The sequence below is a fragment of the Calypte anna genome, chromosome 7 (genome assembly GCF_003957555.1).
Source record: "Calypte anna isolate BGI_N300 chromosome 7, bCalAnn1_v1.p, whole genome shotgun sequence".
NCBI classification, from domain to species: domain Eukaryota; kingdom Metazoa; phylum Chordata; class Aves; order Apodiformes; family Trochilidae; genus Calypte; species Calypte anna.
In genome coordinates, this window is record NC_044253.1 from 8,144,397 (window position 1) to 8,167,895 (window position 23,499).

At 36.5% G+C, this 23,499-nt stretch overlaps 1 protein-coding gene across 3 annotated transcripts in view; it reads left to right on the forward strand.

Annotated features, from left to right (window-relative positions):
* The first annotated feature begins 506 nt into the window (after window positions 1-506).
* DPP10 (dipeptidyl peptidase like 10) overlaps window positions 507-23,499 on the forward strand; it is a 182,967-nt gene continuing 159,974 nt past the window's right edge. For 2 of the 3 annotated variants that reach the window (XM_008497029.2, XM_030453986.1), the window contains exons 1-2: window positions 507-598; window positions 7,605-7,700. In XM_008497029.2, coding sequence (XP_008495251.1) covers window positions 574-598; window positions 7,605-7,700 — 121 coding nt within the window. In that variant the 5' untranslated portion in view covers window positions 507-573. The remainder of the gene's footprint in view (window positions 599-7,604; window positions 7,701-23,499) is intronic. The other variant, XM_030453987.1, reaches the window with a different exon arrangement.

Genomic DNA, 23,499 nt, shown 5'->3' on the forward strand with positions numbered 1-23,499 from the left:
TTTTGTAAATGTTTTCTATTACAAATAAGTTTAATAGTGTACATTTAAAAAAAAAAAAAAGTATGTGTATTTAAACCTTTATGGTCCATACCACGTTAGGTGGAATTACAGTAAATTGCTACATTTCATTTCTGTAATTAGCTTATAAGCCTCTAGTTGATATTGTCCTGAAGTTTATGTTCAGCACATTTTAACACCAGTCATATTTTGGACAGCCTGTATAAGCACACTTGTTTGCCTCTTAGGGGTATAAAATTACATATATGTGTTGAAAAAAAGGAGATACCTATTAAAAAATCATAACAGTTACACACCTTTGGATGACTGCGTGCACTATTGAGAGGGGAGGGATCATGATCACCTCCCATGCTGTGATTATGAGTAGTATGCACAGAACAATTTTCCTGTTGCTAATAGTTCTATATATATGTGATTATGAAACATGGTCTTTTCCTTTTATTTTATTTTTTTCCATTCCTGTAGGAACTTGGAAGTAACAGCCCTCCGCAGAGGAACTGGAAGGGAATTGCTATTGCGCTGCTGGTGATTCTAGTTGTTTGTTCACTCATCACTATGTCTGTCATTCTTTTAACCCCAGGTAACCTACTTCTTTATTTTATCTTACTGAAGGTGTATGATTCATAATGCAGTCCTTAAAGTTACATATAAGTGTCAAAGTGCCTTAAGCATTTTTAACTTCTGGCTACTATAAACTTGGTGCCTGTAGGGACTCAATAGTTACTGGGGGCATTGTGGAGCAGAAACATCTGGCTTTGGCATTAGGTCCTTAGGTTTGTCTCAGCCTTGAGATAGCTACAAGCAATCCTCATCAACCTCAGTAGATGTGAGCTGCCTTTAAAATTTTGTCACCTCATTCTTTGTGTAATTTCAGATTCACAGGTGAGCTAAGAGAAAGCAAGCTGTATGTCATGGAATACTAATACATCTCACTGAACCAGAAGCATGCATCTTTCATATGTGCATGCACTAATGTCTCCTTTCTTTCAGAAACAAAGAGAAAGGAAATGACTTAAAAGTTCAGTAACAAAAAAGAGGGGCGAGGGCAATTAGTAGACAAAAAAGCAGTTGAATTTACAAAATAATTATGCTTTTTTAAAGAAATTATTCTGAGTTCTTTTTCTAAAGATTTTGTTTTTACTGCTGGGGCAACAACCATTTTACTATGTTTAGGAACCTGACAGAAGGAAGCACTGCATAAGTTTTAAAGAAAAAATATATTTGAATTCTTTTTTATCAGATTTAAATTTATGATGTCTAGTACCTGATTTGGATAGCATTCCTGGATAGTAACTACTGGTCTATTAATGTTCTACCATGCAAATGTGCAGTTTGTGTGAACCCAAAAATTAATGAAGTGCTTTTCAGTTAAGTAATGAGTCCAGACAATTTGGCCACTTGGAAGAAATCATCAAGGGAAGCTTGGTGGGTCTTGTGCATGGGCAAGCACAGTAGTAGACTGCTGCTGATTGAAAGGAAGGTGGTGATGTGGATAAGGATCAAAAAGATTTGCTTGTCAGAGGAATGGGACAAGTATAGAGAGTATGTACAAATATTATGGAGTATTTTCCTTCTACTGTGTGGTATAAATATCTACTATATACGCATGGTGCTGCCCAAGGAATGATAAATGATTGTTTGCTTATTTCCACTAAGAACATTAAGAGAAAAGTAAAAGCAAGGTTGGGCTGCTGTAGTCTCAGTGTATTGGAGTTGCTTCAGGGAATAATGGAAAACTCACATTGAGGGCAATTGATGACATGTCTTGGTACACTTTAGGAACTTCTTTTGAAGAACAGGTAACATTTTTTTTTAAGACTTTTAAAATCTCGGAGATATTTTGCTGGAATTCATCATAATAAACATCAGTTCTGTCTCTGTTGTAGAATTATTGATGTAAAAACTTAAACTGAAATCTTTGAAGGCACTTGTGGAGAAAAGAATAAACAACCTAGGGAAATCTTAATATTTTTTTATTATATTAAAAAAGCTCTCTGAGCCTCTGCATCTCTGAGGCTTTTCCAAAATCAAGAGAGCTTGCTTGAAAACTTGATGCAAGCTGGGACCTACATTTCAGTTCCAATCATGGGAGTGAAAACTAGGTCTGTCAGCTCAGATGCTCCACGATAGCCCATAGAGACTGTGGATCTTGATATAAATCAACATTTTTATTCCAAAATGATCTAGGTCTGTAAAACTGGGGATTCTTTTTTTGATTGAAAGCTGTGGAGGTAGACTGTAGGACAGCTACTTTTCCTCCTTTTGTTCCTAATCAGTGCTGTTCCCCCTTCACTTTTATGATTAATTACTGCTTTTGGAAGAAAAATATTCCTATATTTTTATAGTTTGCAGGCATATACTAAACACTGTAGCTTAAGTTATCTGGTCTTTAATATATGTAAGATCATTTTGGGATATCTAACATTACAGGGGAGGGAAAAAAGAGGCTCTCTCACAGCTCTGGCCATTGTGAGGTGCTGAGTTCTAAGGAGCTACCAATCTTTTATAATAAATACTTGGTTTTGCAAATTCTTTTCATAAGATGTTATTCTGAATTAGGTGCTCAGTGCAGTAGTAAGAATTTTATCCTATAATACCTTGGGGTACTTCTGAGTGTATTGCTTTTAATTTCTTACACTTTTTTGAGCATCACAGATGACTTTCTGTATTTAGTTCTGCCTGTACCAATAGGTGCTGTTTAGATGTCATGTAAATTCCTTTAACTGCTGGGCATTTTGCTGCTTTTTTTTATGGAATGATAATAATTTCAGATGGTGATTGCTCAGAAGCCTGATTGTTTTGTAGAGGCAAAATTATATTTATTGATATGCTGATTCCAACAAAAATGGACTCCAAACCTCTTTGAACTAAGGAGTATACATAAAAAAAATCTTCTTGCCTACTCACATATAAACTGCTACACTGCTCTGCAGCTGGGGAAGGAAGCCTTGCAGCAAGTATCCCTGCTGCTTTTCTTCACAAGTGCAATAATAAACCAAGTGCATGGAGATACCAAAGAATGATATTAATTCAAAATAAGGGACTGGAGTGTGGAAAAACTTGGGAGTTTCACAATAGGAGTCTCTCTATCTTCCGGGGCAATTTAATTGTGAATTCATTCATTTCTGTGGCTAACAGTTGGAGATGATTACTGGAGAAGTATTTGAGAATGAAAGAAGAAAATAGCTTGGGAATAATCTTATTCCTTTGTATTGTGACTTAATGACCGGTGCAGACAGAAACAGCTCTTTCTGAGAAGTCATCATTTAGTTTGTATGTCAGTATAAACATAACACACATATGTTTGTTATTTCTTATTGTTTCATATTCTGAGTTTGTTCTGTTTCTTGTTTTGACGTTTCATCACTTACCTGCACATCCTGAAATATTTGTAGTTAGATTTAATGGGATCAGGATCTCACTTCTTCCTTTAAATGAGCATGGCTTTGTGCTTTGCATCGTGGTGGTGTGTTCCACATCATAGGAATGATATGAAAATCTGTCTGATTAGCCACTGGTGATCTGCATTTCAAAACTGAAAAGTGTTCAGATGGAAGCACTAGCAGCTGAAGGCTTCTGTGTGAAAAATTGCCTAAAAAGCATCTAAAAGTTGTGCAGACATTGCCACCCTTGTACAGGTATTTTGCAACCACACTTAAGGCTGTTCTTCATTTTGGGAATGACAGTAGTTCTGTGGTGGTGTTACCCTAAATTTCTGAAAGTGTAACAGACTTAAATCCTTTTCTGGATACCAGCGTTACTGTTCCAGCTTTGCATCATGATATATGGTAATAATGTTGAATAAAGTGCCATGTAACTCTACACATTCACTTAAAGCAAATTTACAGTTTGTTTTGCTATCCCTTGAGGAAAAACAAATTACAACTTTGCAGAAAGGGTTACTTTAGAGAAGATTTAGGTCAGCAAAACTCACAGACAATGCTTTTTTTCAAATAGTTATGAGTAAAATCAAGCTCTAGGAAGAGGATTAATTTGAATTATGTCCAATAGATAGACAGCTCTATACAGGGTTAGGACCAATCCCTCCCCCATCTCTCATGCTACACAGACATTAATAGAAACCAAACTAAAAATTATTTTTGCTGAAGTATAGATTCATTATCAGAATATTCAGATTTCTGCTCAATGCTGTATTGGCTCCTTGTAAGTACTCTAAATTGGCAAACAAGTTTTGAGATCTGATTACTTTCTGTCTGGCAAGTTGTTTTCCCTTTTTCATGCAAACACAATATGAACTGTACTTATTTTCAGTTACCGATACACCTGTTAGCTTGGATACAGTTCATTAGAGTCTTAACATCCCTAATTCTGGTGTTAATATTTTTTTCTCACAGAAAAATTTGAGTTAATGATATACTATACTACAATACCATTAGTTTTATTTGCTGAGTTAGAAGGTAAATTTTGTGAGGTGTTCAGACTGCTTTTAGCTTGAAAAAATAATATCCTTTAAGATATGAAAAGTAACAAGGCTAATTTCTACATTTGCAGTCTTCTCATTTAGTAACACAGACAAGTTTGTTATTTTGGATAAATGCACACCAGTTGTTGAAGTGTTGTTAGTTTGATGTAGAGTTAAAAGTAACCATCTAGGTTTAAACATTTGATTTTTTTTCTAGCTTCTGTAATCTCTCTTCCTCGTCTAAACATAATATTTATAATTTCAGACCAAAATACAGAAATCCAGGGGGAATAGTGTGATGGTATTGGAAACATGATTCCTTCAAAGAATAATTTAATAAGAATTAAATTGGAAGTGAAAACAATAGTGGGCTATTTGGTAATGTGGTGGTAAACATGAAGTGGAAAAAGTCAGTCTTAAGAATAAATCATGTACTTTTTATAAAAAAAAAATAAAAATTATTTAACACCAGTGAAGTGCTCAAGAAAGATTAACCCAGTGATCTGAGAGTTCACATGATGTGTAATTCAGCTTATCCATATAAACTGAGTATGTGGGAAATTACTATTTTGGAGTCTTTTGATGTCAAATCAACATTTTCCTTAGAATTTATACAATACAGGATACTGATAGAGTGGAAAACAAGGCTCTGCTTTGGTGATGGCTTAGTAAACTTAATGAAAAATTCACTTTTCATACAACTAGTAAAGTTGCTTGAAGATGCCAGTACATCAGCATAGAAATACAAACAGCAATTAAAAAATTAAAGTTCAAAATCCTACTTATATCAAGATTACTTGGCAGGCATGTGAGTTAGATGGAAGACAGAGAACAGAGCTGGTCTACCTTTCTTCTCTGGTAGCCTTCCTGTACACAGTGTATTGTTCTAGTAACTTTTATTAAAGCAGTTAATAACAGAAAAAAAATCTGTGAAAACTAAATTGTCTGGGGTAAGGCAGTTTTTGGCAATAGAACAGCTTGTGTGAGTTTGATTGATAGTTGGCAAACTGGCAGGATATAAAGGGTCACAACAGATAGAAACTGGATCAGGAGAGGTTAGAAGGGGAATCCTTTTGGGATCACAAACAGCATCTGAATGAGAGTGTGTTGAATCAAAATATGTGATGGAAAACTGCTTGTTGAGGGTAGGTAGTCACCAAGGTTATGGAGAAAGGGGAAAATAGGCATATGAAGAGCCTAGTTGATGCTGTTAAATTAGAAGTAGTAGAGCATCAATAACATGTGCTTACTTTGCAGATAAAAACTCAGTGTCTGGCAGGAGCAAGAGCTAACAGGTCCCATGATGGGTAAACAGAGGGATTAGGTATAAATCAAGAGAGATAATGTTACTGTGCTGTAAAGCTCCAGTAAGACTACAAGTGGAATATTTTGTCCCATGCTGGACTTGAAGACTAAAAAAAAAAAAACAAACCCAAACAGGCTAGTTTGATCCCTGGAAGGTAGGAAGAGGGCAAAAAGCTTATTTAGGGATTAGAACATTTGTCTTGTGGGAGGATTTGAACAACTCGGCATGCTTAACCTTCTAAGACATCAAGTGCAGAAGGAGTTGATTACAGTGAGTAAGTGCTTACCAGGGCCCTGCTGAGACCTGGGAGGGAAGTGCCTGCAAAATGCAGCAGCACCATGGAGTGAGCAGCTGTCACAGCCCTGTGTCTGTTGTAAATTCATGATGTGCATTAAAAAGGAGGTTCTCTTCAATACAGCAAGGATGCACCTTATTAATACCACCCGGAGTGACTGCAGCAGGCAGCACTGACATTTTGGGGAAAAAAAGTCATTTTGTTGTTGATTCCAGCAAGCTTTCGGCTTGGTCTTCAATTGAGAAATTTGTCTGAATAAAGACCAATAACACAACTATGATTGACTTTATTCACTGTGAAGGGATCACATTCTTATCTGAAATGGATTACAGGATGTGACCTTTACAAAGCACGTTTCTTTGTTAAAAATGTGCTGGTAACATACTGGGTTGACATCAAGATAACAAGATTGCTCCGTGACTGCTATGATTTTAGTTACTATTTTTCTATGAGTCTGGCATCTGCATCACAGTTTAATACCTATGATTTGTAAGGACAAAGTCTGACTGTCAAAAAGATCCTCTCATAAAGAAGGAAGAGCTTATAGAGCAGAAAAAATTGTCAGCAATCTATGGCAAACATTCCCAATAATAGTAAAATTATTAAAAGACCTTGCTGGTTATCTGGTTGATAGTGTAGGAAATGCATAGGTAGATATTTTTGCTAGTGCTGGGGCAATGTATAATGCAAATTTTGGCAGCTTCTGTTCTCTTCAATAGCCTGAAGCAGTGAGGTGAACATAGCTGTTACCAGTGAGTACTCACTGGAAACTTGGTGCTTTGACAGCAAAAATTTTGCTTTAAGAATACATCTGATCACACACGTTAGTGTGACAGTTCACTGTTAAATCTCTGCTACATATTCTTTATTTAACCCACAACACAAGAAAAGCAGAATTTAGCAGAACTGCTTATGTCTTTTCTGAAGCTTGAGGATGATTGTAGGAGCTGGCAACTTCTTTTTTGTTTGTTTGTTTTGAGAAGCAGTGGTGGCTGTTGTTCAGAAGCACAGTATTCATGGGTTCTTATCATGTTTGGGGAAAACACAAGGCTGGTAGCCAAATGCTTTGTGGTTCTTATCACTAGAGAGCAAATACAGACTATGAAATGTGCATCTTGAATTGTTGGGTTTTTACATTTTAATTTATCAAATAGGTGAAATTGGTTTCAAATTTACTACAGGAATACTTTACTTAGTTTCTGTCTGTAGAAAGTGATCAGTACATCCTTTGGATGTCAGGAAATTGCTGTATTGGTTTATAATCAGACTTCTCATGTAGTGTAAGGCTGTGGGAAGGAGCAGCTTTGCTGCTACAGTCCCAGTATAAATAGCCAACCACTACATCCTCCAGTTGTCCTGTCCATAAGGCTTTGTTTTCTGAAGCTTTTCTGAAGCATCATGGAATGCTTTCTTTTAGTGGGGAAAAAGAAAATAAAAATAACAAGGTATTGTTATTGTTATCAACTATGTATTCTGGTTCTGTTATCTCAATGTTTTTCAAACTGCACTGAATATATTGCTTTTAATAACTATCTAAAATGATCCTATTGTGTTTATTTTAGATGAACTCGCAAACTCATCAGAAACCAGATTGTCCTTGGAAGATCTCTTCAGAAAAGAGTTCATAGTGCATAATCCAGAAGCCAAATGGATTAATGGTAACTGTGTAATCTCTCACATAATTTGAAACTATTTTAAAATATTGAATTATGTCACTATTCAGGCACTGAGAAAGAATCATTTAAAATTTCAAACTCTTTTGAATTTGGCCAGTGTCCTGGTTTTCCTTGCAGTTCTGAATCATGCCTGTCTCATTAATTTTTGAAGTGGTTTTCTAATTTTAAAGCTCTGTCTAGTGGAAATGCACTGCAGTTTTCTGTCTGTGATGTAGACACAGTTGGAGGCAATGATGTGGAATTGTTTTTAAGAACTGGATCTTGTTTACGGATACATAAAAGGATAATTCAGAAAATTAAATTGTTCTATTAATATCCGAGCTTTGGAATTTGAGAACTGGTTTTGACATTCCCATCTGGAACGGATTCTTAAATATTTCAATATCCTGGTTCAGCTCTTAGTCATTTTCTTGTGTCCTCAAGTTGTTCTTAAAGTTCTCCTTTATGCAATGGTCTATAAATGGTATGCAGGTTCATAAGTAACTTGTGAAAACTAAACCACTCTTTTTTCAACTCATTGAACTCATTTTCTCTTGAGCACATGAGTTGTTCATGTTCTCTCTGTTTCCAAGAAATGTATGAGTAGCACAATAGTAACCATCTGTTTTGTGTCATTACAGTTGGATTGCTGTATTATTCCAGGTGTTATAATTAAAAGGATTAACAATAGCCTTTGTGCAAAACAAGATTATTGTTAAGGAGTGCTCCATGGAAAGAAGAAGTTTGAAAGGCAATGTGAGAACTCCTGAGCTTGCAATTAGGTGTTTCCTTCTGTTTATTTGCCAAAGAAGCAACTAAGTTTGGTGGAATGAAAAAAGGAAAAGAATGGACTTTTAATTACTAGAGTATGTGTGTGTATGGGAATTGAGGTCAAAGATGGAAAAATTAAGATTTTTTTTTCTTTGAGAATTTCCAGTGTGGTCAATGAAATCAGTTATCTTCCATTTTAAACCAAATGGAGAGTCTTGCTTTTATATTTACTTTTAAGACATAGGAACAGATTATAGTTTTCTTTCCTTGCATGGTAACATTGCAGTTGTAGCATATTAATGGAAAATGAATAATTTAATCTTCAGCATTCATGGCTGTGGAGCTAGAGGGGACCATTTGACACTTTCTTTGGATACTGGCAGTATAAGAGCTTCTGGACTCTGCATGAGAAGATTTTAGCAGAAAATAATTAGCTACTTGCTACTGCTTTTTGCCCCTCTTGGGTAGAATAATTTGTATCCATCTGAAAATTTTATCAACTTGGCCTCCTGGATAGGGATGGGACTAGACACTGGAAAAGTGATTCGTTGTATGAGCAGTTTCTGCAGGGTCTAGAGCATGTTTTGTAGAAAAATGTAGGATTGAAGGATTTCAAGTGCTAGATGAATCACAGTGTTCTTAGGTAAAGTCTGGTATTTAAATTATTCCAGATAATGAAACATTACATACTGATGTGTGAATTTCTCTAGCATTATCATCCAAACATGGTATTTTTTCCTTGTTTGCAAGTTGCTCTACTACAAAAATCATCCCTACATAGTAATTTTTAGTCCCCTTTGTAATAAGAAAAGCTCTTAATACAGGAATTCTTACAGTACATTTCCTTTTATACTTGACACTGAGTCCACAATTTTTATGTGCTTGCCACTGAAGTTAATAATTATGCAAATGGTTTAAGCTGCAGAGGAATTGTTGTTCTTTATCTGAGATAATCAGCTGTTGCCAAAGAAAAACACAAACTTTTCATCTAGCTTTAAGAGTGACAAAATATATTCATAGTTAATGTTAATGTGAGGATGTACCTATGCAGCCATCTTTCAGATTTCTTACTCCCTTCCTTCTTTTTTGTTTTACTTCAAAGGCCTTTTTTTTTTTTTTTTCAAACCCCAACTTGGATTTTTGTCTCTCTTTGCAAGAATTTACAAAGGAAAGAAAAATAATCATAAAAATAATAATAAAAAATGATGGCTAATTTTTTCTTGAAAATAATAACTGAGTAGTTTAATAAGCTTTTTCAATTATAAATCTGGTGAACTGTTTTTTAAAGGACATTGTGGAGAGCATACACAACCATCAATCAGTTCAATCTGTGTTATCCTTAAGAGCATTCCATTTTGGAAAGCATTCCAGTTGCTTGACAAAGCTTTGAAGATGTTAAATGAAAGTACATCTTCCCTTAGCATCATTGATCTTCAGATTTTCTAATAGGAAGTGAAAAGTTAAAATAATGTTAGGTTATAATAAAAGTACTTAAATCACACAGCCTGCTGCTACTGAGAAGGGCTTTGCATTAGATGGCAAACCAGCTTGGCTTACTTAAGTCTAAGTAAAAAACTGCTATGTAGTATAAAATATCCAGTGTAATTAAATATAATAAAGCACAGCAGTTAAACCCCTATGGTTTCCCTTGCCAAAACACTTGTCAAGAGACTTAATGTACTTTTTATTGCTTCTGTCTTGGATTCTTACCATTTAGTAACAGGAACCAGTCTCTGCTTCAATTCAGGCATAGCATCTCATGTCATCTCCTCTCAAACTGGTGGCTGGTGCCCTGCCCAGGGCCCTTGCTGTATGCAGAGGACAGAGAGAGGCAGGGAGGCAGCTGGACCTTATGTCCCCTGCTGCAGATGATACAGAGAACTCTAAAATGGTTGGGGATGGGTTTGACCCTTGGTGTCATCCTGGCAAACACAGTTCTTTCCTTTGACTAATCAAATGAATATTAATGCACCATTTTAATGAGAGATTTATGGAGAAAACATTTATTTGTACCTCTTTTTTGGGTTTTGTTTTTTTTTTAGTCCTATTTTTGGAATGAGGTTTACCAGTTTGTCCAGCATACAGTCCCAGTTTGTGGTGGAAATCTCAGCAGGTATAAATTGTTTGGATTTAATTTCCAAAGCAGACAATTTTTGCACATATGCTTTCAAGGCAAAGACTCTTCAATGCTTCTTTTTTCCTTTTACAGTTTTATTATGTTTCTTTGGAAATGATAATAAACAACTCTATTTGGCCTTCAGACCAGTGTCAAGGCAATAAATGTGTTTTAACTCAGGCTTTTGTATATGGTTGTTTTATTTTTGGTTTGATATTATATCCAGATATCCAGTATTTGCTTCAGCAGCTTTCATTTGCTGAGTAATACAAGTTCTGATGTGAGCATCTTTATTCACACACATCAATTTTATCAGCATGGAGGAAAAAAAGAATGAGTGCTGCTTACCTTTTTGAAACATCAAATGATTTTGTGGCTTCCTGCAGATTTATTTGTGGCTCTCTTAGCATTCTGGACACTGCCTTTATCATCTGGGGACTGAAACGTGCAGACAATGGCCTTTCCTTGAGTCTCTCTTGGCCTTTGTCTGCCCTGAAAAGTTAAATAAAAAGTTACTCTGAGAAACCTGTCATGAATATGGTTGAAACTGCCTTAAAACAAGTGGATGATAAAAATGGAAGTGGTTTAGGAAGCACAGCATGCAGATTCCACAGTACCACCTGTGCCAACTTTGCTAGAAGCTATGGCTTAAAACATTTGGCACTTTTTAAAGCAAGCTTTTTTTCCACACAGGGAAAATGAACTTTATTTGTCAGAGCTGAGCATTTCGTGATGTTTGCCAATGTATATGGGTCAAGTACAAGAAGTAAGTCCATCACTGAGCAATAAAAGAAGACAGATTCTGCTTCAGAAAGTTGTTGCTGGGTTGGAATCAATAATCAGACAAATAGCTCTATTAGAATTACATATCGATATATGTTGGTATTACTCTTGTAATTTATGCTGGATATTATTAAGAATGAGGTCCTATGCTGGTGGTTTTTCTTTTCCCCTCCCTTAAATGAGATGTGAGTCTGAAGTGGCTGAGCTGGAATGAGGCCATGATGCACAAGGGCATTTTCAGTGTAGCAGAAGCTGAGCTTGACATTCAGCTATTTAGGGTGTGATCTGATGCATTAATGCTCTGTCAGGGACTGGGGCAGAAGTGAAGAGAGGTGCGTCTGCTGGTGCTCCTACCAGCCCTGCACATAGTTTTTATTATTTATCTGAAACTGGCTGTGCAGAGCCTGAACCTGGAAGCAAGGCCAGGGAGTTGTTTTGTTGCCTGTGGTTCAATGTAAAGGGTTATTTTTGAAAGGCAGCAGAGGGTGGTTGGATTTTGGTTCCCAATGCAGGGAAAAGCAGCACATACAATAGTTATAACAGAATAATCCTAGGTAGGGCTCCAGTCTTGGGTGGCTTTTAGCTAAAACTGTTTATTTCCTTAAACTCTAGCAATGCTTAAATTACACCCCAGTTTTTGCCAACTCTGAAGACAAAGTTTTGGAAAATCCCCAGAGAATTTGAAAAGATGCATAGACTCTCTCCAGGCTGGCTGAAGTCTCTCAAAAGCTGCTATAAAAGAGGAATAGAAGTTTTGATCAATACTGTTCCACTGATTTATTAAAGTAACTTGTTAAGCTAAAAAGTTTAAACAACATTGCTCTGAAATTGATCAAATTATTCAATTTTCTCATTGAGTAATTGAATGGAGGAGTTTGGGGCTGTATTTGTGCTGATGCTGAAGATTTCCCCACAACTCAGCTGGAGGTTGTTCAGGGTAGGGCTATGGAGACAACCACCCCTGGTACGAGGCACAATGTACCTTGCTGTGTCCCTGGATACAGGAATTATGGCTTTTCAAACAATAGCCAGGATTGGTTTAGGAAAAATTTTGGTTTTCTTGTTTATTTTGGCTTGTGCAGTATTTTAAGTAGGATGGCAAATAAGAAAGCATGAAACAATTTGGGTTGCAACTACGTGAATATAACACACACTTAAAAAAGATGGGAGAATTCTATCCTTTTTTTGTGTGGAAGTGGACATTTAATTTTATTTCAGTAGAGATTTGTAAGAAACCAAGTGGTCTTTTTCATCAGTAGTCATTATCACTAAGTGAATATTAATTTTCTTCCACGATGCTTTTGTGCCTCAGATTCAGACCTGTCCTTGAGAGTGGATCTCTCCTGTTTAGACATGGTGGTTCTGCAGCTGTGATCCACTCAGCAGGATAGTAGCAGAGCTCCCCTGAAGGCCAGAGACCAGATTACTGTTCTTGTCATCCTCTCAGAAAGGTGTTTTGTCTTCCTCATTACAATTCTTTATTTCACTGGTTGTAACACAATAGAGCTTTTTTCTCAGTCACTTTTTCCTCTAGACTATATGCAGTCTAGTCTTTAAATAATGTCACTTTGTGGCTATTTTTACTGATCTTCCTTGCCCAGACATACTGTTAGGAGCTGCTGCATGCACTATATTTCTTTCTGCACTCCTATTATTGATGTCTCTGAGGTGCCACATGACTTGCCTGCTTATAAGTAGATCTTGGGTGATTTCTGCTCAGATCAGCTGTCTTAAGCCCTGTTGCTGCATCAATACCGTGCCAGTGTAAAGGACTGCTAACAAGCATTAAACAGTGCCATGCATTTAGGGCCATTAACTTGTGTCACCAGTGTATTTTGTATATGACTTCTTAGCTCACCTCTTTAGAAATCTCACTTCCTTCACCAATATTCTTTGTACACTAGTACAGAATTCTATTAGACCTGACCTCTACACTGTCTTGGAGGTCCCTCTTCACTTGAGCATTACTACTTTTGACTGCAGTTTTTTTCCTGGGCATTTGTTGTCTGATTGTTTTTGGTTTGGTAGTTGCTTGGGTTTTTTTACCCTCTTACTTCCTTCACAGAGTACCTGAAATTTATTTTCCTTTAGTTCTTGTAACAATTTACCTTTAGTTTTATTCATTAAGATGTAAACTGATTTGATGCTTATTGAAATCTGTGGAGTTAAAATCCACAGATTGTGATATAAGTTAGGAAAAAATGAAATTAAGGGTTACAACTAGTGTAAGATCAAACTACCTTTTCCCACATTTAGCCAAAAATAGAAGTAATCATTGCAGTCCTTCTTAAAATTTATTTCCTTATTGATTTTTACTTATTCCACAAGCCAAAGCATTAAGACTTTAACAAAGAGATCAATATACTTACACTCTCCTTGCATAAGTATTTTATAAGTATCTGTTGTTTAAGGTACTCTATTTTGAAAGAGGTTAGCAGAATGTTTTACATTTTCCAAGCACTATTTGTAGATAGCAACTTAATGCTGAAGAGTTAAAGACTGTATGTGAACCCCTTGGAAAGTGGACCAACACTTAATAAATCAGTTCTTTCTGTCTGTTGAAGGAAAAGACTCCTATATGTAGTGCACATATTAATGTTACTGTTCCAGCTACTGTAGCAATGTCCATGAAAGAGGGAGACTTTTTCCCAAGTAATACGTTTTTAAGTTAGAAAGTCTTTAATGTGAGCCAAGTATAAAGTGGAAGCACTACGTCATTGCTCTTAGGATGAAATAGTTTTATTACATTAGCAAACTTCAACCATGGACTGAGAGGTTTAGAATGATAAAAGCCTATGAGTGCTATATAACAGATTTGTGAGTTCCCTCCAGAGTCTCACACGTTTTTCTGTTATACATAAAGACTCCAGAGATGTCTCTATTCATATATTCATGCACCAGGTTTATGTACATGCAGACTGTATTCTTTCCATCCTGTGCTCCCTTGTTCCATTTTCCTCTCTTATCATCCCTGCTCCTGAGCAGAAGGTTACCTGTTGGCCAGCTGGAGCTGTAGTCATTTCCCTGTGGATTGTGTTTGTAGTGACCTGTCAAATTTGCCTTTGGAAGCTGCTGTTCATCTGTGGAGCTGGTTTCATGGTCCTTCCTACAGGCTAGTTTAAGTCAGGGGTAATTTGCTCATCAGCAATTTGATTCTGTTAGAAAGAGAGCTGCACAGGAAGGGGCTGTGCCTTCAGTTCTACCCACATGCAACAGCTCTGTTGCTCATTTGCCTGAAAAAACCTTTCAATTTTCTTCATTTTTCATACCTCTGTAAACAGACAGCCCTTTAACAAGTGCTCAGTTTGTGTTTTGTGGCATATTAGTAAGCTGTATAGTTTTATGGCAGCTATCTTTGAAAGCAAAATTTTACATTTCTAATCCTTATCTTGTTTGTTCATTTTGTTCTTGAATTAAGAAGCAGAAAAAACAGTGCTTTGTCTACCATTCTATATTGCTCAAATGATTACACAAGGGATCAAATTGCATTTCTTAAACATATATGAATCTATGCACTATTTATATATTTACTACACCTTTAGGCCTTATTTTCTTTGCTCTCTTTAGTGTATTCCACTGTGTATACTCTGATTTTTCTTTTCCTGTTTAAATGGCAGTTTTCAGAGACAGTGACTCATATTTACCATTCATTCATCCATTCCCTGGCCTGTTTTGCTTTCTGTGCCATGTGTTCTTTTTCTTAAATATATGAACTGATTCTCTGCCTCTGGGGTGGCAAGGCAGTTCAGACACACATGAACAGGTTCCAGGGCAATGTTATTCTTCATATGAAAATCTGGTTGGGACTTGAATATTTTGGCTTGTTCTGCCTGTCAGTTTGATGCAAGATGACTTTTGGTTTTAGTTTAGAATTCTTGGAAGCGTCTCTTTAGTGCATTCTGTAAAGTTCTCTCAAGTATTTTAGTTGAGTAGTAGAAGATGGAACAAGTGTTACACTTACCTATTTCTTCTAGGTATGTCAGGATTAGTGAGGAAAGGCACCGAAGGGAGAAATATACAGAGTAAAGGCATAAAACTGGTAACAACAAAAATGTAATGAGAAAAAAGGAAAGCAACTTAGTAAAGAGAAAGCAGCAGTGGGAACAGAAATGAGCAATGAAGGGTCAGTCCAGTGGAGATCACAAAGGCCAGTGTTAGTGCCTTATCAGAGCCTCAGTACCCACATTTCCCATTAAAGATTTATATAACTCCAGGCAGCTTCTGAGTGAACACATGTAGGTGGTGAGAATTTCCACTTCATCATCCACTTAATCAGGATTCCTCACCTCTGAGAGGCAGGGGCTGGCCCTAGTGATGAGTGGAAGACCTGAGGCTGGTCCTAAAGGCACTCGTGGTGCATCACTCATGAGGCCAGCCCTGAAACCAAAGCCACACTATTGCCTTAACCCTGGTGACACAGTGCCTGAGAAGTACCTGGTGGGGGGACCTGCCTGCTGTTTTGTCTGTCCAAAAGGTGTAACTTATACTTGTTGCTACATATTTATTTAGGGATGTCTGAAGTGCAGTGAGAAATAAAGTGCTATGAACTTTACATTTTTGACAGTGTGATTTAATTACATTACACATGACATGTGATTATAGAATCACATTAGGTGTGATTTAATTCCATAAACTTTTAATTTACTGTTGCAGAAATCCAATGTGGCCTCCATACTGTCTGCACAAGGCTGTACAGTTGAGATGAACCAGAGGCAACATGATGTTTGTTTGTTTACCCAATCTGACAAAGTTCTGGGCAATTTCTGTGGGATAGTTGCCAACTAGTAATCATCATAGCAACCATGTATCCTCTTGACAGATCCATAACTGTTCACTGATTTTGGTCCATTAATAAGGCTATAGAAACCCACAGCCTCTCTAGTGAGATAATTAAATTCTGGTCACTTTGTTAAAATAAAATGACTAAAACACAGGACCAGGAGAAACAATTAGGGTGGTTTTTTTTTTGACAGAATTTAGATATGGGCTCCCCATGCTGAGAGCCATTGAGCTTAAACCCAGTTTTTGCTGAAATTTTATGTATTTTTCTCATTAAGAAAAAAGCAAATCTTTATTTTTGAGAAGATTTTTATCCATAGTTGAATTTACTTGTTGAAGCCCATCTTACTTTATAGGTGTTTCAAGAAGAAATGTACTTGAAGCCAACTTTTGGCAAATAGTTGACAAAATTTCTTGTGCATGTGGAATAATGATTTTTTTTAAGTTCATCTAAAGCTACCTGGAAGCCTAAAGTCTGCTAAAGGTCTGTGAATTGTAATTTGAAAGTAAAAATTGAAAGTATGTGAAGCTTTCAAAATGTGTCCATGAAAACCTAGGGATTTAGAGACCTCATTGGAAAAAAATGTCAAGCAGGTGAGTTAATTTACTTTACTGCAGGACAGGCACTACATGAAAATTGGTTGTAACAGCTTCAAAAGTCGTAGTTATTGACCCCATCCTAGAGCAGCCCTCTCTAAGATAAGAAGCTGGCTTTTGTTTTTCTTCTTAGGCTTGGAGTTACCTCGTATGTCTTGTCTGTAGCAAGGACTCAGATATTTATGGATTTGTTACCAGGATCTCAACTGAAACAGCTCATTCATTTGTAAAGGTCACTAAGCAGCTGTCAGATGATGATAACTTCTCAGGAAGGACTCACAGAAGTTAGATTCAGAGTGATGATTCTGGTTGGTTGATGATATTTTTTGTTTGTTTGCTTTTTTCGTTTCTTTTTTTTTAACTCTTCACTTACAAGTTTTGAATGGGAGGGTATCTGTAGAAACTTTGTTGTAAAAAAGGTTTGAATAATTCACATTGGCTTTCACTCATTTTGGATGGTGTTATATAATTTTTTTAGTGTTGATATCTCTTTAGTATAATAATTTTCCTTTTACATGTCTGTTATTTTCATGTATTTTATATTGCTTGTGTAAACTATCTTTAGTTCATGCAAAAAAATGCAGTATTTTGGTATTATCAGAGTGAGCAGTTCAACATTAGAAAACCAAGTATTTTGATGTATTCTATTTGACAGTGGTGTCATTTCTTAAAATAATATTAAGATTTTAAATTTATTCTACTTTGAAATAAGAATGCATGCACTCTGCAGTATTTTTTTTTTCCTGGTCATCTATGTGGGCACTTTAGCTTAGGAAGCTCTAAGCCATATTATCAAATACATCTCCAAACCACAGTATAAATTAACCAAACCATGATGTCTTGTTCCATTCATGGAAATTAACTGCAGAGTTAGTATTATAACCTGCAGCATTCTCATTGATTTCTGATGGATTCCAGGTGTATAGATGTAAGGAAATAGGCTGCTGCTATGAGATGTTTCAAAAGTGGTTGTTAGACCTTTGCTTTCTGCACATACAGTGAAATTTATTCAAGTTATGGATTTTTAACATTTTTCCTTTTGTCTCACCCACCATTGTACTTTCTCTTCCCAGAGGCAAGGGCTCACTGGTTTAGCTAGTTAGTCTTTAAGCAATTCAAAATTATTTTATGTGATGTTACACGAATGTTTCTCTCTGTTTTGATCCTCTGTCTTCTTTTCCAGCTATTTCATGAGCCCCTATTGTGGTAAATAGTTGAGAAAAATTTGGCCTCCAAGCTCCATTTGTGAAGGTCTTGATTATCCCATGCACGTTACTTTAATGGAAATAATAACAGTAGTTATACTTTATTATTTCAGTAGAGTTAGAAAGATAAATTATATTTTTAACTACATAGCTAACTCTGAGGGCAGAGCATTGAAAAAGAGCTGAAAGTGAAGATGCACATTTTTTTTTACTTCAAGTAGTGTTGTCATCTCCCCTGTTTGGTGTACAGTATGTGGAAGCAGAGGCAGACAAAACAGCTTTCAGGACTCAATGCTTTCAGTATCATTCCCATCTTCAGAGAGATCTTTTACTAATTTTTACTAAACATTTCTTTAGTATAAGATACACAGGGTTTGTGGAAATTCATTTAATATCTATCTTATCCCATGCTTCCTGATTGTGTTTAGTAAACAGAAATCATAGGAGAAAAGCTTCTTAATTTTATTCAATAACTTGAACTGTGTACATTAATATATTTGCAGCTACTCAGTGCATGTCTGTTCTTTTGATACTAGTACTGAATGTCAGTACATTGTCATGATGAAATATATTTTAAATTACTACAGAAGTTCAATAGAGGGTATTTCAGTTTAAATGAAGTCAGAATACATGGAGATGAATTTTGAATTAGAATTTTAAAAAGGCTTGGGACTTTTTGGTACACCTGGTAAGTGTAATTGCTGAGTAACAGTTTATAATATTTTATTTGTGGAATAGAAAAAAGATGTATATATAAAATAATAAAAGTTGATTTGGGAGGAGTACAGAGCACCCCCCCTCTCACTACGAACCTCTTATAGATACTAATTAAACATAACACTTGGCAAAATAGCATTTGTTCTTTCTTTGGTGTAAGAGAATTTAGGGAGTCCCTTGTTTGCGAGTTGCCTGACTGTGTTAATTGAGGTACAGACAGTAGTGGAAATAGCTCAGGGCTCAGGAAAAGCATTTGGTCTTATAGCAAACAGGGAACCTGATGCTGAGAAGCTACTAAATGCCACTGGCATTGCCAGTGCTACCAATTGCACAGGGAAACTCTGGTTTGATATGGCAAGCCAAGATCATCTTTTAATGGCTTTTTGGGCATTTTTGCTATGCTTTGTTTTTGTGGTTTGTCTTTTTTGTTTTTGTTTTTGGTGTGGGTTTGTGGGTTTTGGTTTTTTTTTTTTTTTTTTTTTAGTTGTGTTGAAGATTATGCTGGATTAAGAACTGGGCTCTAATCTTTTTTTTAAGGGGGAGCTAATCTTAATGAGCAACTCGCATCAAAAAACAGAAAGACACCTGTAAGACTTGTTCTTTCCCTGAGGGCTGGTTATAGCCTCCCTTTTGCCCACTCCTCAGGAACAGATAAAACTTACTGCTTTGACTGAGTATTTACTGAATAAGTGAAAAAAAGGTGAATATGAATCTGTTTGGTATTTTAGAAATGCCATGTGTTTAACATCAGAGTTATTAAAACATGAGTAACTGCGTGTTCTTTGAGCAGTTTGTTTTGGAAGGGATCATTGAAGGTCATCTAGGTCAGCCCTCCTGCAGTGAGCTTTTCAGCCAAATCAGGGTGCTCAGAGCCCCAAACAGCCTGACCTTGGATTTTTCTAGGGATGGGGTTTCTACAAGGTCTCTGGGTAACCTGTTCTAGGGTTTCACCCCCCTCACTCAAAAAAATTCTTTGTCAAATCTAGTCTGAATCTGTCTTCTAGTTTAAATCTACTACCCTTGTCCTATTGTGAGAGGCCCTATTAAAAAGTCTGTTCCCAAGTAGGTAATCTAGTTATACCAGAGCAGTTTTCTGGTGGACAAATTAGTAATGATGATTTGAGAGAGTATTAAATAAAAGAACCACAGACAATAATCACCTGATTACATCTTTACCGGAAGAGTAGTGAAAAGTTCTTTCAATAATGGGAGTTCTAAAAGCATTTTACATTGACAACCTATAATTATAAGGGTAAGTATTTTTACTGCATTTTACCAAGTATTTTTTTGACATAATGGCTAACTGATTTCCTGCGTTCAGTTCTTCCAGTGAAGAAATAATCTTTTCTGAGTGTGTAATTTGAATTCAAATGAATTAAAACCTTTATACTCAGCTCGTATAGAATGTGAGTGATAACTTAAGAAAAATACAGCTTTGTGACACACTGATTACTTTTGTAAAGATAGGAGTCTATTCTGCCTTTGATGAGTGTGTCTAACTTCCATTAGTGCTAATGGGAGTTATGTGCATTTATGCTTTGAAGAGTCTACACTCCAATTAATTATAACACTTTAAAGAAAATGTGAGATGTTATTGAAGGAAGATATTATTTGGTGTTGAATTTTTTTATCCTGAATTTCTTCCTGGTTCCTTTTCCTTTTGGGAATGATTTGCTGTTGAGTGACATATTGTCATGAAATCTTATAAATACTGGTATAATGTTTAGTTGAAATTACATTGTGCCATAAAGATAGTGAAAACCATCTCACATCTAGTTCTTAGTTATCCAGTCTATCTCCTGTCAGTCTCCTTTTTTCTCTGTTTACCCTTAGCTGACAGCTGAATAACTGTTCCATTAAGTTATCAATTCCAAGGTTAATCTCAGATCAAATTTTGTGTAACTGAAGTTAAGACAGATAACTGAGCTGTGTTCCTTGTGCCTTTCCTTAATTTCCCTTTTGTGAGCATGAGCTGATGAGCAGTAGAAAAGAGATAAATTGTCCCTGGATCCTGTGCTTCAAAGCAGATTGCAAACAGGAAACATCACCTGAGAAAAGGCTTGAATACCTTTGAGGAAAACAAAGCTGAGTGGCCATTGCTTGTAGTCATACTGAAGGTGATGCAGATGCAGTAGGTTGATGTGGAAACTAAAAGCACTTAAAAGATTTGCTCTTTAAACAAATCCTTAAGTGTAAAAGCTCAGTACAAAGTGAGAGATGGTGAATCACTTTGACCAAAGAGACTTTCTCCTAAAAGTAGCTTATTATTATTATTAGTCTCTGTAGCTTCAAACTACACCAAGCCCACAACTGAAAAATGGGCAAGAGTGTGGAAGACTAAAAGGAAAAAAAAATCCCATCTATTTCTACTCAGGCTTTCCTTCAGTGGACAAAGCATATTGGTATTTACCTTCTAGTAGATGCAGTTGTCTGGATGCAGCTTCCATTGAGCAGAAGCTCCAGAGTATCCAGTGACTGTTAGAATTGAGCTTATTTGACAGCTAGAAGAGAAGGCAGTCACTGACTCCACTGATGTGAAACGAGTAGAAGTAAAGACTGCTTCACACTCCAGAAGCCTCTAACAGCAGCCTGGGTGAAACAGGACACAGCTAAGGTTATATGGGACAGATACTTGATCCTTTCCTAAAGTGAAATAAGTGGAACAAGAAGGTTGCCAGTTGCAGAGGGGAGGATGACTTGGTGCAGTTTTCTACCTGCTCCTCAGGACCATGTGAATACAGGAGCCTCAGGCAGGTAAATGGGAATTCACCAAAGAGACTTTGAGGTCCATGAAACTGCCAGGCTTCCAAGTCAGCTTTTGCTGGAAGAGCAAAATTGTTGAAAATGTGATTGCAAGGAGCCACCAGAGTAATCTCCATAGCTGACCAAACCTCTGGCCAGAAGTCCCGTTAGCAGGGCTTGGGCTTTTCTTTGTTATGTTCTGTATGTAGAAACACATTGTTTTACATGTCCTACTGTGACTCTTGTTCTTGCTTTACAATTAATGCTAAATTCTTGTGGAATACCAGTTTCCTAAAGAGAGGTCAGGCTGAAATTATGATGCTTCATTATGAAATTAATTACATTTGTTTATTCTGACATTAAATAAGGACAGCATTTTAGTATTAAATGTTTTGTCTTTTCCTTCCATATTCTACTCAGTTTATGAATACTGCTTCTCTTTGTCTCCAGTTTCTCATTATCCAGTACATGTATTTTCTATCTTTATTTTTAGATTTTTGTATTGAATTCCGTGTGAGAAATGCTTTCTTTTACTGGCTCAAGTCAAGTTATTACTTGACTACAAAGCTGATGAAAATTCTGACATTCTTTACCACAGCAGTGTGAATGTGCTGATATGATAGTTTAGATTGAAAACATGTAATTATGATAATGGCAAGAGAGCAAGTCTCGATGGGGACTTGCATTTTCTTTCCATAATGCAAACAAAAGACACTCTCAAAATGTTGTTTCATCTCTTATAATGGGCAATTAATCAAGACACAGTGAGAAAACTCTGCTGATAATGGTGAAAGCTTGCATGTATCTTTCTAATTTGTATTGCAACAAATTGAGAGATGTAATCACAATAGAGGAGGATGTTTAAATAAAATTAGAGCTGTGATATGAAATGACAAGGGGAAGAAACTGGAAGTTAAGCGTGACATTTTGTCTTATTTTATAGCAGCTGTGAAATGGGAAAAGACCATCTCAGTGGCATGAGTTCAGCTGAAACAGATGAGCTGTCAGCTTGGATTTGGTTATGATATATATATATATATATAAGTTGCACTAACAGGGTATAGTTTGGGCTGGAGTTTTCTTGATTTCTTAGTGCTTCAACATAACTGGAGAATAGATTAAAATGCTTTTATTTAAAATGGGAACAAGCTGCCAAAGCTTGTTTTCTGGCCTGCATTGAGACAGATTTATTGTTTTAAGTATGATATATGCAATACTGTTACATGTACCTGTTTTGCCTACAGATACTATCTGTTTCATTAATCTTAAATCACTTTTGATTTTTGTATCAGAAACCAAGGTTGCTACCTGTGGTTATGGGTATATTGGAGCCATAACATAAACAGAAATCACTTTATTCTTCTACAAAATTGGCTGCCATACCCAACTCTGAAGACAAGCCAGCTTTTTTCTTCTGCATGTAACCTAAAACTTTCTCTTAAATGATGTTAATTTCTGTTGAGTCATTCATCCTTCATTGAGTGCCCTGTGCTACTACAAGCCCTGGTCTTTAAAGAGCACTTGAGTATTACAATGCATACTTTCCTAAAGAAAATAAAATTCTTCTGTGAAGAGAAGTTTATATGAACTGGTAAGTCATTACCTAGTAGTAGGCTGCAGCTCCTCTCTTTGCATCAGTGAAAAAAGATCTGCTTCCTTGGAGCAGGAGTCTCTTCTTTTTGGAACCATGGGAATAATGACCTTAATGGGATATGCATCATCTCCATCACACCTTTCCCTCAATAGCTTCTCAGGTGCTTCAGCAATGAGCAGCACAATCTCTGTCCCTGGTTGGATATGAGGAAATTAAAGCACAGCACCGAAGAAATGAAATCAGTACTTGAAGAGAAGAAAATTACAAACCCTTTATTTCTGGGGTTTGAAATTGCACGAGATGACTGATTCAGGCTGTGTCTGTGTTGGTATGGGCCTGTGGGAGAGGAATTTCAGAGCAGCTCAGCTGGTGCTGAGATCAGCTCCCCCCCCCTGTGCTAGCAGGAATGTTTTATTTCAGACTAAGTGTGCAGCAGTCCCGTGGATGGAAGGAAGGATAAATGCTGCTGAAATGCATCAGCTGCCCTCCTGCAGAAGT